The 13,711-nt window shown below is 54.6% G+C and overlaps 2 protein-coding genes across 3 annotated transcripts in view; one reads left to right on the top strand and one right to left on the bottom strand.

Annotated features, from left to right (window-relative positions):
- Positions 1–1,604: 1,604 nt before the first annotated feature.
- On the bottom strand, positions 1,605–8,374 carry LOC119861198 (nuclear cap-binding protein subunit 2). Of its 2 annotated transcripts, none has more exons than XM_038415938.2 (4): positions 8,163–8,374; positions 5,788–5,969; positions 3,022–3,160; positions 1,605–2,328 (listed from the first exon to the last, which is right to left on the bottom strand). In XM_038415938.2, the coding sequence occupies exons 1-4, from the start codon at positions 8,247–8,249 to the stop codon at positions 2,230–2,232; spliced, it is 507 nt and encodes a 168-aa protein (XP_038271866.1). In that variant the 5' UTR covers positions 8,250–8,374; the 3' UTR covers positions 1,605–2,229. The 2 variants fall into 2 exon arrangements, with proteins under 2 accessions (XP_038271866.1, XP_038271865.1); XM_038415937.2 differs by having other exon boundaries at positions 8,148–8,308.
- Positions 8,375–10,359: 1,985 nt separating this feature from the next.
- Positions 10,360–13,711, top strand: part of TEX11 (testis expressed 11) — a 129,902-nt gene continuing 126,550 nt past the window's right edge. Inside the window, 1 exon segment of the mRNA XM_043492957.1 lies at positions 10,360–11,579. Coding sequence (XP_043348892.1) covers positions 11,546–11,579 — 34 coding nt within the window. The 5' untranslated portion in view covers positions 10,360–11,545.

The raw sequence follows: 13,711 nt of genomic DNA, 5'->3' as shown, positions 1-13,711 counted from the left end.
TTTTTTCCCCACAGCAGGGCTCCCAAGTCTTTATCTACTGGTAGTGGCCCTTACTGTCAATGTAATGTTTGTGATGGATCCCTCTAGGCTAATATATATCTGAATAAATGAGAGTATGGATTTCTCCTTTGCATCATGCATGAAATGGGAAGGGAATTAATCTGTCTGGACTAGGAACCTGCCAGAGGTGCTGTTCCTACAGAGCGGGAACGGTCAGAAACTTCACTGCACAGTATGGTGCTCCTCGGCTTCCTGAGATTATGCCACCAGAGGAATTTGTCCTGGATGTTCAGGGACTCCTCTAATGAAGGTGCAGGGCTGCTGTGCTATAGGGCAGCCCTGAGATACTCCCATTCCTGACAACGGTGGGGAAGGGGGCTTTGGGCGTAGCACCACTAGTGTTTATGGCACTTTACAGAGAAACAAAGACAGTGTCTGCTCCCGCTAGCTTATAATTGAGGAACACTGATGCTTCCAACACCTGCTCAGGCTGTTGTAGATTTCCAGCTGCTCTCCTATCACATAGATGAAGAGACCTCATGGGTCACAGCCACTCCTCCATGGGTGAGTGGCAGGGGGTTAGAGAAGGATTATTCCCTGTTGTACATTTAATCCCTGTGCAGTTCTGCTCCTTGTCCTGGGAGACACTCCCACAGCCTAACAGCTGTGAGAGTGAGATTCTCCCTGACACTCTGCTTCTGTTTTCTTATAAGTGACTGTGCCTCCCTAAACACTTCTTGGGTGATTATCCCTTAGTCATCAGGGCTGTTGGGTAACTCAGTGTAACCATAGCTTAGTTTGGATGCCTGGTCATGTCCTGCCACTGAATAGAACAGAGGCAGCCCCTGCTCCCTCTGAAGCTCAGAGGCCATGAGCTGCTCTAAAAATGTGATCTAATGCAAAAGAGATCATTGTGACACCTCATTATGCAGGGACAAGCAATTGGTGCTTATGTGACCTCAAACCAACTCATAGTCAAGGCTTGACTTATGGTGGCCGAGCAAAACTTGTTGCTGACAGCACTTACCAAGTTCCACCTTTGCGATTCCTTGCTACTGAGGGCTCCTCAGACCCCAGTCACAAGTTAGAGCAACCTTGGCCATGCTCCTTCATAGGTCTCAAACTTGATGAGGAGTTAGGAGAAGTCTTCACAAGGGTGATTCTCCTGTATCCAGCTAAACTGGCTTTTAGCACAGCAGCGTACTGGAGGACTCAAGCAAGAGCAGTAGGCTTGCAGCTCCTGCTTCTTGGTCTGGCCTCAAGTGCACTCTGGGCATTCACGATGATTCATATACTCTGTTACAAGACCTGGCAACTGACTGTGATTGTAGGAAATGGGGCGACTTCCCAGCATTTGCTGATGTGGGGAACTGTGGGCTGAATCTTCATCTTACTAAGCAGGTGACCGTAAGTTTATCCATGCTTTCCATCTGGTGACAAACCAGCTACTAGCACAGAGTGCAATGGGAAGACCCAGACAATAGCATGCAGGATTAATCTCCTCCACTGTGGTCAGATGAGAGCAGCTTTCACATGCCAACAGGATGTGTCCACCAGAAACCCTGCCACATACCCAAAGGCAATGAAGCACAAACTGCAGCAGGTACAGGATTCAATGTTTATTTAAAAAACCCAAAGACACAAACAAAACCATGGTGTAATAGTGAGGCTCTGCAACAGCCAGGTAACACCACAGCAAGGACTAAGACACTGCAGGACTGACTGAGCTAAGGGCCAGGAGTGCAGAGAAGCACTTGCAAGTGACCAGTAAGATCTTGCTTTGCTTCTCAAATTTATACCAGCAACAATGCTTTAGAGCAGCAGACAAGATTGTAAATGATATATTTTAAACTCCTGCCCCTACCGCAAAGCTGCACAAGCAGCCAGGAGGCTTTGACGGCTGTTGTATTTCTCAGAAATCTGTGCTCTAGAGCAACTTCAGCTGTAATGACAACTGGAGGCAGAAGTCTGAGCGTGACATGCTGCACTTACTCTTAGTGAGAAATCCTGCAGAGTTGGCTGCTCTATTTTCCTGCTGCCCTGTATCAGGACAGAACAGCCATTCCAGCCCAGAAGATATAAGGAATGAACAAATGTTAAACAGCCAGTCTAAGGGGGATTGCCTTTTGCTGAAACTTGGCTTCCACTCCACATCCCCATCCAAAGGGCCAGGACAGGACTAGCTGCGGAGGGACACAGCCCCTCTATGTGCTAGGACAGATTAGGCAATTAGTAGATTATAGTCTGGTGGTTGGTTTTCTGCATCTGAATGATTTTGCCAAAGCCACCTCTTCCCACATCATAGTCTGTCCGATACTCATCTCGCACCTGAGGCAAAGCAACAACACAGAAATTAGCATCCTGCACCTGCCTAGACACAGACATTCTAAGAATCAGCATCTTCTTCCCACTCCATTGGTGGTGGGTTACAAGCCCTTGCAACTCCCTGAAATATCTTGCCAAGGAACCATTATCAAAGTGACTGATGGGAAGATCTCACATTTCTAATGGTGAGATCATCTTTAGCCATAACAAAGCAACAGGGAAGGGCAAAACACTGCTTGATTTTGCTTTGCAGTTCACCTTTATGAATCACCAAGGCTTGAGCCCAAAGCTGGAAATCTGGGCAGAAATGAGGGAAGGAATCTTACCTTCTGATTGGTGGGTATCGTTTGATGATTAGATAAGCCTTACAACCTTGTCATCCCCATTATTATCCTGTTTCTCACTCCCCACCTTGATTCCTGCACCCTTTTGAGAACACTAGGTTGAGAAGAGAGCAATGTTTCCTTTGGGCCATAAGAAGTTTGGAATCCAAACTTTCAAATGACATTAAGGCACCATGCTCCAACTCTAGTGCTACTACATAATCAGTTCTTCAAACAACTTTGGATTAACTTCAGTTCATTATTGGGTCCGCCATGCATGTCCGTCTTTGTATTGGATCAGCCAAAGGTAGCACCACACATCACCCAGCCACAAGGAAGCCAGGCTCAGTGCTGATGCTAGTACTCTCTTTACCTGTCCTCCAGTCTTTCCTCTCCCAAATTGTCGTCCCTCCTTAAACCCTGCATCCCAGTCAGTCCTGATGATCCGGTCATCCAGCCGGGTGCCATTGATAAACCGCATTGCATGCTCAGCATCTGCTCTTGTGTAATATCTGGAATTTGTTATAAGGAAGACTCAAAGTGCTGTTAAGCTGGTGAACCCCAGCTGCTCATGAGCAAAGAGGAGGAGAATGGTATTCACAGCACGGTGGAGCCCGGCCTTCCAAGCCAATAGACACCAGTATTCTTGACAGAGCCAACTGCTCTATTTACAGCCATCTGATTCTACCTCCCTCCTCGCATAGCAACATGCTACACTTTTGTACTGTAGTGCCATTGCAGAGAAGGAAGTAGCGGGTCATCTCTCGCATCAGAAAGAGATGAAGCAAGCAGGACAAACCTGCCATCACGTTGCTAAATACATTTGTTTTGGGGTCAGGATCTTCTGAATGGTTTTGAGGATTTGAACCTGCACTGGTCCTGCTTCCAGCCTTGCTTATGTAACAGTCTTAACAATCCTCTTTATGTTACACTAGAGTCTACAGGGTGAGTGGAAAGGGGAGAGACCTAACCCAAGAGGCTCTGCAAGGATAGCTGCCTGTTAGACTGGGGTCAGGGCAGTAGCCTGTGCCTAAGGAGAGCCAGGATCGTGAATTCATTAAAGGTCGATTGACAACAGCTTGTCTTGGCAGGCCCCTCCTTGACACACTCTGCTGCGATTGCTGCTGTTGAAGAAACTGGGGTTGTAAAACTGATAGTTTACCTTGATTTTAACCAATAAAACATGGATGCATAAAGAACAAAAAAACCCACACTAGGCTACTGTAGTAGCCCAGGGGTCGGCAACCTATGGCACGTGTGCCAAAGACAGCACACAAGCTGAGTTTTAATGGCATGCTGCTGCCTGCTGGGTCCCAGCTGCCTGCCCCACTCAGCCTGCTGCTGAATCCAGGCCGGGACCCTGGCAAGCAGCAGCGTGCCATTAAAAATCCTGCCCACCCCAGCCTGCTCTTCTCCGCCCCCGCCCCCAGCAGGGGCAGGGTGAAGAAGCTTGGTCCTGCCAGCTGCTGCTGCAGGGCAGGCAAGCTCCCCGCTCCCCTGCCTCTTCCCTCAGTGTGCTGGGTTCCTGTCCCTCCTCCTCTCCCTGGATCAGCTGATGGCCCTTGCAAGGGGGGGAAGAAGTGGAGCCCGGGGAGGAGATGGAGAAGAGGTGGGGACGGGGTCTTGGAGAAGGGGGGTGGAATCAGGGCATATCCCCTCCAGCCCCCTGCTGTGAGCTGCTCTGGGCAGGGGGCTGGGAGCACCCCCATGACCCTAGCCCACACCCCCAGCCCTCTGCCCTGACCCCTATACCCCCCCCACACCCCAGCCCCCTGCACCCCCCCCACACTCCCAGCCCTCTGCCCTGACCCCTGCACGACCCCAGCCCTGACTCTTGCAGCCCCCCACACCCTGACTCTTGCACCCCCGCATTCCCATCCCCACCCCTCACACCAAACGGAAACTCCTGCACTCCCCCCCACTACATTCCCACCTGCACCCCTTGCACCAAATGGGAGCTGCCTAGGTAAGCGCTCCACACCCAAACCTCCTGCTCCAACCCTGAGCCCACTCCCTCATTCTAGCTCCTGGCCAGACCCTGCACCCTAACCTCCAGCCTGCTCCTTCACCCCCAGCCCTGTGCTCAGTGCACTCCCACCCTCAGCTCAGTGCAGAGAGAGAGGAAGAGAAAGGGCTAGAACCAGGGAGAAGGTAGGTACCCACTCTATGTGGGCAGGGCTGGGATCCCAGACCGGCAGCGGGCTGAGAGTGGCCGGCAGCCAGGACTCTGGCTGGCAGGAGCCAGCGGATGGAACCCCAGACTGGCAGTGGGCTGAGTGGCAGCAGGCTGAGCCGCTCAGCCCACTGCCATTCTGGGGTTCTGGCTGCTGGCCCCTTGCCAGCCGGGATCCCACTCAGCCTGCTGCCAGCCTAGGTGAATGGAACCGGCAGCGGGCTGAGCGGGCAGGCGGCGCAAGATCAGCATTTTAATTTAATTTTAAATGAAGCTTCTTAAACGTTTTGAAAATGTTGTTTACTTTACATACAACAATAGTTTAGTTATATAATACATAGACTTACAGAGAGAGACCGTCTAAAAAACTTTAAAATGTATTACTGGCATGCGAAAGCTTAAATTAAAGTGAATAAATGAAGTCTCGGCACACCACTTCTGAAAGGTTGCAGACCCCTGTACTAACCCATTCATCTATAAAATGAATGGGCTAAGGAAGGTACAGCTAGATGGTCTTAACACCTGGTGAAATTCTCTGGCCTCTGCTATGCAGGAGATCTGATTAGATAAGCACAATGATCCCTTCTTGCCTTAAAATCCATTAAATCAATTTAAGAGATGGAAATAAAGGGACCAAATGGTGTGGAATCCCTGTGACACACACAAAAAAACCGAGAGGCTGTCCAATTGTTTTAATTTTCATTGCAAGCACCACAGCAATGTCTATGACTGAGGCAGTGTGGGAGAGAGAAAGTAGACCCTGTAAAGGGAAGGAAACTGTTTGGTACTGTGATGTTGAGAGTTCACAACTGTCATGCTTGCCAAACATATCACGGTGCATACCCAGTTCCTCCAGAAAGGCCAGGAACACTCTGTAACATGTTCAAGAGGGATGACAGGATGACGTGATTCAATCAAAAGAGCAGTGGGAGAAAAACCATTGCAACAGAAAATGGGAAAGGATACTCCACAAAGCAGAAGCCACAAGGGGTTTTCTTGACCTTGTCTAGCCCCATGACAATCCTCTTGACATCTCCGCATTTGGAGAAGAGCTCCTGGATCTGCTCCTCAGTGGTGTAAAAGGACAGGTTGCCCACATACAGTGTGGATGAGAACTTCAGGGCCTTCTCCTGTAGGTACCGGCTACCCTGAGAGCACAACAAAGAATAAGTGCAGCCTGAGTGACCTGCTGTTCAGTGGCTGCTTGACCCAGAGGCTGTGTGACCATTACACATGCCCATTTGGGGACCTCCACCTTCTACTCCAGCTACTCCTACTCGGAGTTCTGGAGTGCCTGGGTTCAAGATGGCAAAATTGGCAATCACTGCACTGGGCGCAGGAATGTCTGGGCTGCGCCCCAAGTACCGCTCCCTGTCCCAGAAACCCCTGCCTCCCTCAGGCACCTCCACCCCTGGAGCTGTACCAGCCCTGGGCTCCCCGCAGGCTCCATCCCTGCTCCCCGGCACTGTGCACCCCATGGGCTCCCCTCAAGCTCTGCCCCTGCCCCCTCCCGGTGCTGTGCACCCCCTGGGCTCCCCTCAGGCTCTGTCCCTGCCCCTGCCCCCCCCGGCGCTGTGCACCCCCTGGGCTCCCCTCAGGCTCTGTCCCTGCCCCCGCCCGCCCCGGCGCTGTGCACCCCCTGGGCTCCCCTCAGGCTCTGTCCCTGCTCCCGCTCCCCCCCGGCACTGTGCACCCCCTGGACTCCCCTCAGTCTCTGTCCCTGCCCCCGCCCCCCCCGGGCTCCCCTCAGGCTCTGTCCCTGCCCCCGCCCCCCCCGGCGCTGTGCACCCCATGGGCTCCCCTCAGGCTCTGTCCCTGCCCCTGCCCCCCCGGTGCTGTGCACCCCCTGGGCTCCCCTCAGGCTCTGTCCCTGCCCCCGCCCCCCCCGGCGCTGTGCACCCCCTGGGCTCCCCTCAGGCTCTGTCCCTGCCCCTGCCCCCCCCGGGCTCCCCTCAGGCTCTGTCCCTGCCCCCGCCCCCCCCGGCGCTGTGCACCCCCTGGGCTCCCCTCAGGCTCTGTCCCTGCCCCTGCCCCCCGGTGCTGTGCACCCCCTGGGCTCCCCTCAGGCTCTGTCCCTGCCCCCGCCCCCCCGGCGCTGTGCACCCCCTGGGCTCCCCTCAGGCTCTGTCCCTGCCCCCGCCCCCCCCCGGCGCTGTGCACCCCCTGGGCTCCCCTCAGGCTCTGTCCCTGCCCCCGCCCCCCCCGGGCTCCCCTCAGGCTCTGTCCCTGCCCCCGCCCCCCCCCGGCGCTGTGCACCCCATGGGCTCCCCTCAGGCTCTGTCCCTGCCCCTGCCCCCCCGGTGCTGTGCACCCCCTGGGCTCCCCTCAGGCTCTGTCCCTGCCCCCGCCCCCCCCGGCGCTGTGCACCCCCTGGGCTCCCCTCCGGCTCTGTCCCTGCCCCTGCCCCCCCCGGGCTCCCCTCAGGCTCTGTCCCTGCCCCCGCCCCCCCCGGCGCTGTGCACCCCCTGGGCTCCCCTCAGGCTCTGTCCCTGCCCCTGCCCCCCCGGTGCTGTGCACCCCCTGGGCTCCCCTCAGGCTCTGTCCCTGCCCCCGCCCCCCCCCGGCGCTGTGCACCCCCTGGGCTCCCCTCAGGCTCTGTCCCTGCCCCCGCCCCCCCCGGCGCTGTGCACCCCCTGGGCTCCCCTCAGGCTCTGTCCCTGCCCCCGCCCCCCCCGGGGCTGTGCACCCCCTGGGCTCCCCTCAGGCTCTGTCCCTGCCCCCGCCCCCCCCGGCGCTGTGCACCCCCTGGGCTCCCCTCAGGCTCTGTCCCTGCCCCCGCCCCCCCCGGCGCTGTGCACCCCCTGGGCTCCCCTCAGGCTCTGTCCCTGCCCCCGCCCCCCCCGGCGCTGTGCACCCCCTGGGCTCCCCTCAGGCTCTGTCCCTGCCCCCGCCCCCCCCGGCGCTGTGCACCCCCTGGGCTCCCCTCAGGCTCTGTCCCTGCCCCCGCCCCCCCCGGCGCTGTGCACCCCCTGGGCTCCCCTCAGGCTCTGTCCCTGCCCCCGCCCCCCCCGGCGCTGTGCACCCCCTGGGCTCCCCTCAGGCTCTGTCCCTGCCCCCGCCCCCCCCGGCGCTGTGCACCCCCTGGGCTCCCCTCAGGCTCTGTCCCTGCCCCCGCCCCCCCCGGCGCTGTGCACCCCCTGGGCTCCCCTCAGGCTCTGTCCCTGCCCCCGCCCCCCCGGCGCTGTGCACCCCCTGGGCTCCCCTCAGGCTCTGTCCCTGCCCCCGCCCCCCCCGGCGCTGTGCACCCCCTGCCCCTCCCTCAGCTCTGCCCCTGCGCTGTGCACCCCAATCCCTGTCCCGCCCCGCGAGGCTCGGGCACCGCTCGCCTCCGGCCGGCGCACCCGGAAGTGCTGGTCCCGGTACTGGCTGATCTCGCAGTAGGAGTCGCTGTTGAGGCCGCTCAGCGTGGCGCTCAGCACCCCAGACATCCCGGCCCCGGTTTCCCGGAACCTTCCAGAACCAGCGCGGCTCCGCCTGGGGGGAAGGGGAAGGGCCGAAGCGCCCCATTGGCTCTGCGCCTGCTACTCATGGCGAGGAGGTCGGGCCTACACCCTCATTAGAGAGGCGCACGGGGGCTGCCGTCCATCAGGCCCTGGAAAGCCAATCAGAGCGCTGGGCGCGGCAGCTCCCGCCAATACAAGAGAGGCGGGGCCTAGCGTCCCGCCCCGCCCCGCCCCCTCTGGGAGCTGTAGGTCCTCGGTCGCGCGCGGTCGGCGCCGGGCACGACAGACCCCAACGTTCCGCCCGCCGCCGGGCGGGAAGCGGCGCCTCGCTGAGGAGGCGCGAGGCGAGTGCTGCTGCCTCGGGTCTGCCCGTGACTAGAGCCCTGCCCGGCGGCGGCGGGCGTCCCTGGGCGGAGCCCGAGCGCTCCGAGAGGCCGGGGTTCGAGAGCCAAACGGGCCCCGCCCCGCCCCTGTAGTGCCTGGGTTGGCTTCCTGGGCCGCGAGCTGAGGCGCTCCCCCGGGGGGGCCGCTGCGTTAGGGCCGTAGCGTGGGGCTCTGGGCTGCTTGCCCTCAGGGAGCGCTGTGTGTAGGACCTGCCCCCAGGACGGGTGCTGGGGGGGGGTCAGTGAGGAGAAGGGCCGTGCCCCTGGGCCGGGAGCGAGGGGCGGCCCCGAGAAGGGCCGTGCCCCTGGGCTGGGGCGGGTAGAGCGAGGGGCGGCCCCGAGAAGGGCCGGGAGCGGGGTGGCGGGTTAGAGCGAGGGGCGGCCCCGAGAAGGGCCGTGCCCCTGGGCTGGGGTGGGTAGAGCGAGGGGCGGCCCCGAGAAGGGCCGTGCCCCTGGGCTGGGGCGGGTAGAGCGAGGGGCGGCCCCGAGAAGGGCCGGGAGCGGAGTGGCGGGTAGAGCGAGGGGCGGCCCCGAGAAGGGCCGTGCCCCTGGGCTGGGGTGGGTAGAGCGAGGGCGGCCCCGAGAAGGGCCGTGTCCCTGGGCTGGGGGCGGGTAGAGCGAGGGGCGCCCCGAGAAGGGCCGTGCCCCTGGGCTGGGGCGGGTAGAGCGAGGGGCGGCCCCGAGAAGGGCCGTGCCCCTGGGCTGGGGCGGGTAGAGCGAGGGGCGGCCCCGAGAAGGGCCGTGCCCCTGGGCTGGGGCGGGTAGAGCGAGGGGCGGCCCCGAGAAGGGCCGTGCCCCTGGGCTGGGGCGGGTAGAGCGAGGGGCGGCCCCGAGAAGGGCCGTGCCCCTGGGCTGGGGCGGGTAGAGCGAGGGGCGGCCCCGAGAAGAGCCGTGCCCCTGGGCTGGGGCGGGTAGAGCGAGGGGCGGCCCCGAGAAGAGCCGTGCCCCTGGGCTGGGGCGGGTGGAGCGAGGGGCGGCCCCGAGAAGGGCCGTGCCCCTGGGCTGGGGCGGGTAGAGCGAGGGGCGGCCCCGAGAAGCACCACACATCCAGGCTGGGTGTGGGGGGGCTGGGGACAACAGGAGAGGCATCGTGCCCCTGGCAGAGTTTCAAGGGACAGAGCTGGGTGGGGGGAGAGGCCAGGAGAAGTGCCAGGGTGTCTTCCCAGGATGCTTTTTGTCTTCCCTTGGTGTTGTGTGTCAGACATGCTGATGGCAGGGGGGAGTGTGTCTGTCCATGGTCAGCCCAGCTGTGTGCCAGGACAGTCACCTTCCCCCTGGGCTGGGACAAGCACTGTGGTACAATAAATGCATTAATGTGATCCCTACCACCCTGTTGTTCCCTGGCCTGGCTGAAGAGCTGCTGGCTAGACCCTTCTCCAGATTCCCTTTGGCTCCTGTTTTAAAGAAAAAGTGCACAACGGTCCCTAAGCTACTTAAGTGTCCCTCTAAATGCAAGAACTACATAGAGCTTTGATTACTTGTGTAATATTTCATCTGTGGTCTGTGCATACCTGTCAATCTGGTGAGTCCCAGATATTACTCCTGGGGGGGAATTCTGTGCCAAAAAATTAAAAGTTCTGCAACAACAACAGCAAAAAATTGTGAACACAATATTTTCAAATTCTGCATATTTTATTTGTCAAAATAACACAATATAATCACATCAGTTCAATTATTTTGGTAATTAATTTCAAAGTACCTGTCAGCAAGTATGTCTGTAACAATACAAACAACAAAGAAGATTCAGGAAATGTTTTTTGACAAATGGATTCTTTACTAGGCATATTAACCCAGAACTCTGAATAAATAAATCTTTTAAACTACAATATAGAGCCATATTTCCCGCACCATTCAGCAGCAGTGCAAAGGTTTGGGGGAGTCAGGAGTAACAAAGGAGCTGAGAGAGAATTAATTGCTGGGAAGGAGCCTGGGTGTGAACTTGTAGGGCTGTTGGGTATGGGTGGGAAAAGTATGGAAGATTTGGTGGTGGGGCTGGGAGGGATTGTTAGGGAGCTTCCCCCATGCAGATCCTGGCTGACCCCTATCCTCTCCTATTAAGTCAGGCACATCTGTCCCTGCACACCCATGTGTCCTTGCACCACCTGTCCATGTGTCCTTCCAGCCCCTCTCAGACACCAACTCCCCCCCATCCCCATGTGTCCCTGAACCCCCTCCCCCCGTGTGGCCCTGCACCTCCACTCCCACTCAGCCCCTGCCCCAGGCTGTCCTCCCACACTAGCCCTTATGAGCCCCTGTTTAGACACCCTCCCCCGGTAGGCCGATGCTGTTTGTCTCCCTATATTCTGCAGTATCTTGACCTGGCCTGACAGGCATTGTGAAGAAGGCAGGCTCTTTCTCTTCCCTAGCTGGTTGGGAGCTGATGCTCTGTTCTGGTGCCATAGAACCTTCTGGTGGGTAAAAAGCAGAACTGCAGCAACTTTCCGGCAGAAGCTTTTTTCTGTGCAAAAAATTAAAAATATGGGTGGCTCATTAATTACGCATGTACAGTGGCACAGAATTCCCCCAGGAGTAAGATATGAGACAAGAATTAAAAATGGGAGAGTCAAAATAGCCAATCAGAAATGTGGCAGGGCATTTAACATAAATCACAAATTCCGTAACTTAGTTCCTGAATTAGAATTTTTGCAGTAAATCACTTGTGGTAATGGAAGTGAGGAAATAGCAAGTAGATGTTTGGACAATGGTAAAAATGGGTCTATAGGGATGCTGCTTCTATTGAAGTCAATGGTAAAATACCCTTGACTTCAGTGGGAGTGAGATCAGGCTTATAGTAAGGAATAGTTGAGAGGTGTAGGCCTGTGTAGTAGAAAATTGAATATATGGCTTTAAAATAATTTTGTTTGTGTATGTTAAAGGACTTGATTCAACGCTTTAGAAATGAAGGGGGAATCTCACTTACTGGAAATTAAAGGTACAAATCAATAATCTTTGAAAAACTAAACTTTTAGTCCATAATTGTGTAAATAATTCAGTGCTACACATGCATATTTTGTGTATCATGAGAGAGGCCACAGGGAATAAAAGCCTCATTCCCAGGTTTTTCTAATTATAATCAGGAAAATCTGACTCTTCCTGATGATATGCTTGTCTTGGAGCCTGAATGTCAGGGAACGCTTGATTAGTAAGAGCTAGATGCACTTTGGAAGGACGGTGTTCTTAGGCAGCTAGGGAGAATAACATTTCTGGCCCTGAATAAATGCTAGAGATTAGTTTAGTGTGGGCGGTAAAGGTTTTGTCTAGCTCCATGCCCAGTAAAGTGAGCACACAAGTACAGAGGAGAAACAGGGAAGGAAATATCAATCATGGTGTCCAATTTGCAGTCCATAATAGCCACTTGATGACTATCTTCAGCCCAAGAAAAACAAATCACATTACAAAGCTTGCAAACAAAGAATTTGTGATTAGGCTTGATGTGCTAATTTTTCAAAGTCAAAGAAATTTTGGAGACAGGATGGATTTTTATTAGAAAAAATGTAATAAATATATATAGTCAGCTTTTTGTGAAATCCCACAAAATGGCCTTGCGTGGTGCTGAAGAAACCCTCCCCTTTCAGTTAGGACATTTCAACAAAACATGTTTTGCTTTTTCCAGAAGTTCTTTTTGGTGACTTTATAGGTTAAATTTATTATCTGACCCTTGGTATTTAGTTGGGTAAAAAGAAATATCTGTAGTGAATAAAAAATGTTCCTGCCCTGCATCTGACTGAAGGTTGTTCTCAGCAAGGCAGAGGTATCTTATTTTCCTTGTACTGTGCTGAGCTAATCAGTGCTCGAAAAGCACTGGTTAGTGGATAAAATAACACTTGAATAATTACAGAACTAGAGACAAGGGAGACATTGAGAGATTTTGTTTCACAAACCTGTACGTGGAGAAGTTTTTACATTATGATGAACACCACATATTGAAAGGGTGTGAGAGCCTTCCATTGATTGGAAACTCAGTAAAGTGATCTAATTCTGTCTATATTCAGTGACTGGTTAATACAGCAGGTAATTGAGTTTGTCAGTTTTCCTTTTAAACGAGGGGAGGAATTTAGAGACCCAGAATAGCAGTTTTATTTATTTATTTGTTTTAAAAATCATATGCTTCATAACAGATTGTAAGGGAGTTTCAGGATTCTAGGTTCAGTCTATTATCAGAATTGTGACATTCCTTTCAGCCTTCTTAATAAAAGCACTGGCTTTAACTCACTCACAGTAAAGTTACTGAATGTAGGTTTCGTGCAACATTGTACTGTTAGAGAGTGCCAAAGGGTAAAAGTCGTTTAGAATGGAAACAAAAGACACTGTCAGGAAGAGATATTTTTATTAGCAAATTAAATGTTGAGCAAAATTGCTCTCGTGCCTGGATTGAACTCCATGTAAGTCAACAAATTTAATTGGTGCAGCTCACCAGAATTTAGCCTCATTGCTTAGCATTTAGGATTAATAACAAGAAGTTTAGTTATAAGTTGGGACACATCAATTAGAAGTAATGGAGGAGGAGAAGGACCTTGGAGTTATTGGTTGATCATAGGATGACTATGAGCTGCCAATGTTATATGGCTGTGAAAAAAGCTAATGCGGTCTTGGGAAGCATCAGGAGAAGTTTTTCCAGTAGGGATAAGGAGGTTTTAGTACCGTTATACTCTGGTGAGACCTCACCTGGAATACTGTGTGGAGTTCTTGTCTCCCATGTTTAAAAAGGATGAATTCAAACTGGAACAGGTACAGAGAAGGGCTACTAGGATGATCCGAGGAATGGAAAACTTGTCTTATGAAAGGAGACTCAAGGAGCTTGGCTTGTTTAGCCTAACTAAAAGAAGGTTGAGGGGAGATATGATTGCTCTCTATAAATATATCAGAGGGATAAATACAGGAGAGGGAGAGGAATTATTTAAGCTCAGCACCAATGTGGACACAAGAACAAATGGATATAAACTGGCCACCAGGAAGTTTAGACTTGAAATTAGACAAAGGTTTCTAGCCATCAGAGGAGTGAAGTTTTGGAATAGCCTTCCAAGGGAAGCAGTGGGAGCAAAAGATCTATCTGGCTTTAAGATT

The sequence above is a fragment of the Dermochelys coriacea genome, chromosome 9 (genome assembly GCF_009764565.3).
Source record: "Dermochelys coriacea isolate rDerCor1 chromosome 9, rDerCor1.pri.v4, whole genome shotgun sequence".
Taxonomy (NCBI): Eukaryota; Metazoa; Chordata; order Testudines; family Dermochelyidae; genus Dermochelys; species Dermochelys coriacea.
The sequence above is the reverse complement of the archived record's forward strand: the minus strand, read 5'-3'. Positions and strand labels throughout refer to the sequence as shown.

Coding starts and splice junctions, on each gene's coding strand:
- LOC119861198 (XM_038415937.2), bottom strand. CDS start 8,249: ATGTCTGGGGTGCTGAGCGCCACGCTGAGCGGCCTCAACAGCGACTCC. Junction 5,970..8,147: donor TCCGGGTGCGCCGGCCGGAG/GCGAGCGGTGCC, acceptor TTGTGCTCTCAG/GGTAGCCGGTACCTACAGGA. Junction 3,161..5,787: donor TGTGGCTTCTGCTTTGTGGA/GTATCCTTTCCC, acceptor AACAAATTCCAG/ATATTACACAAGAGCAGATG.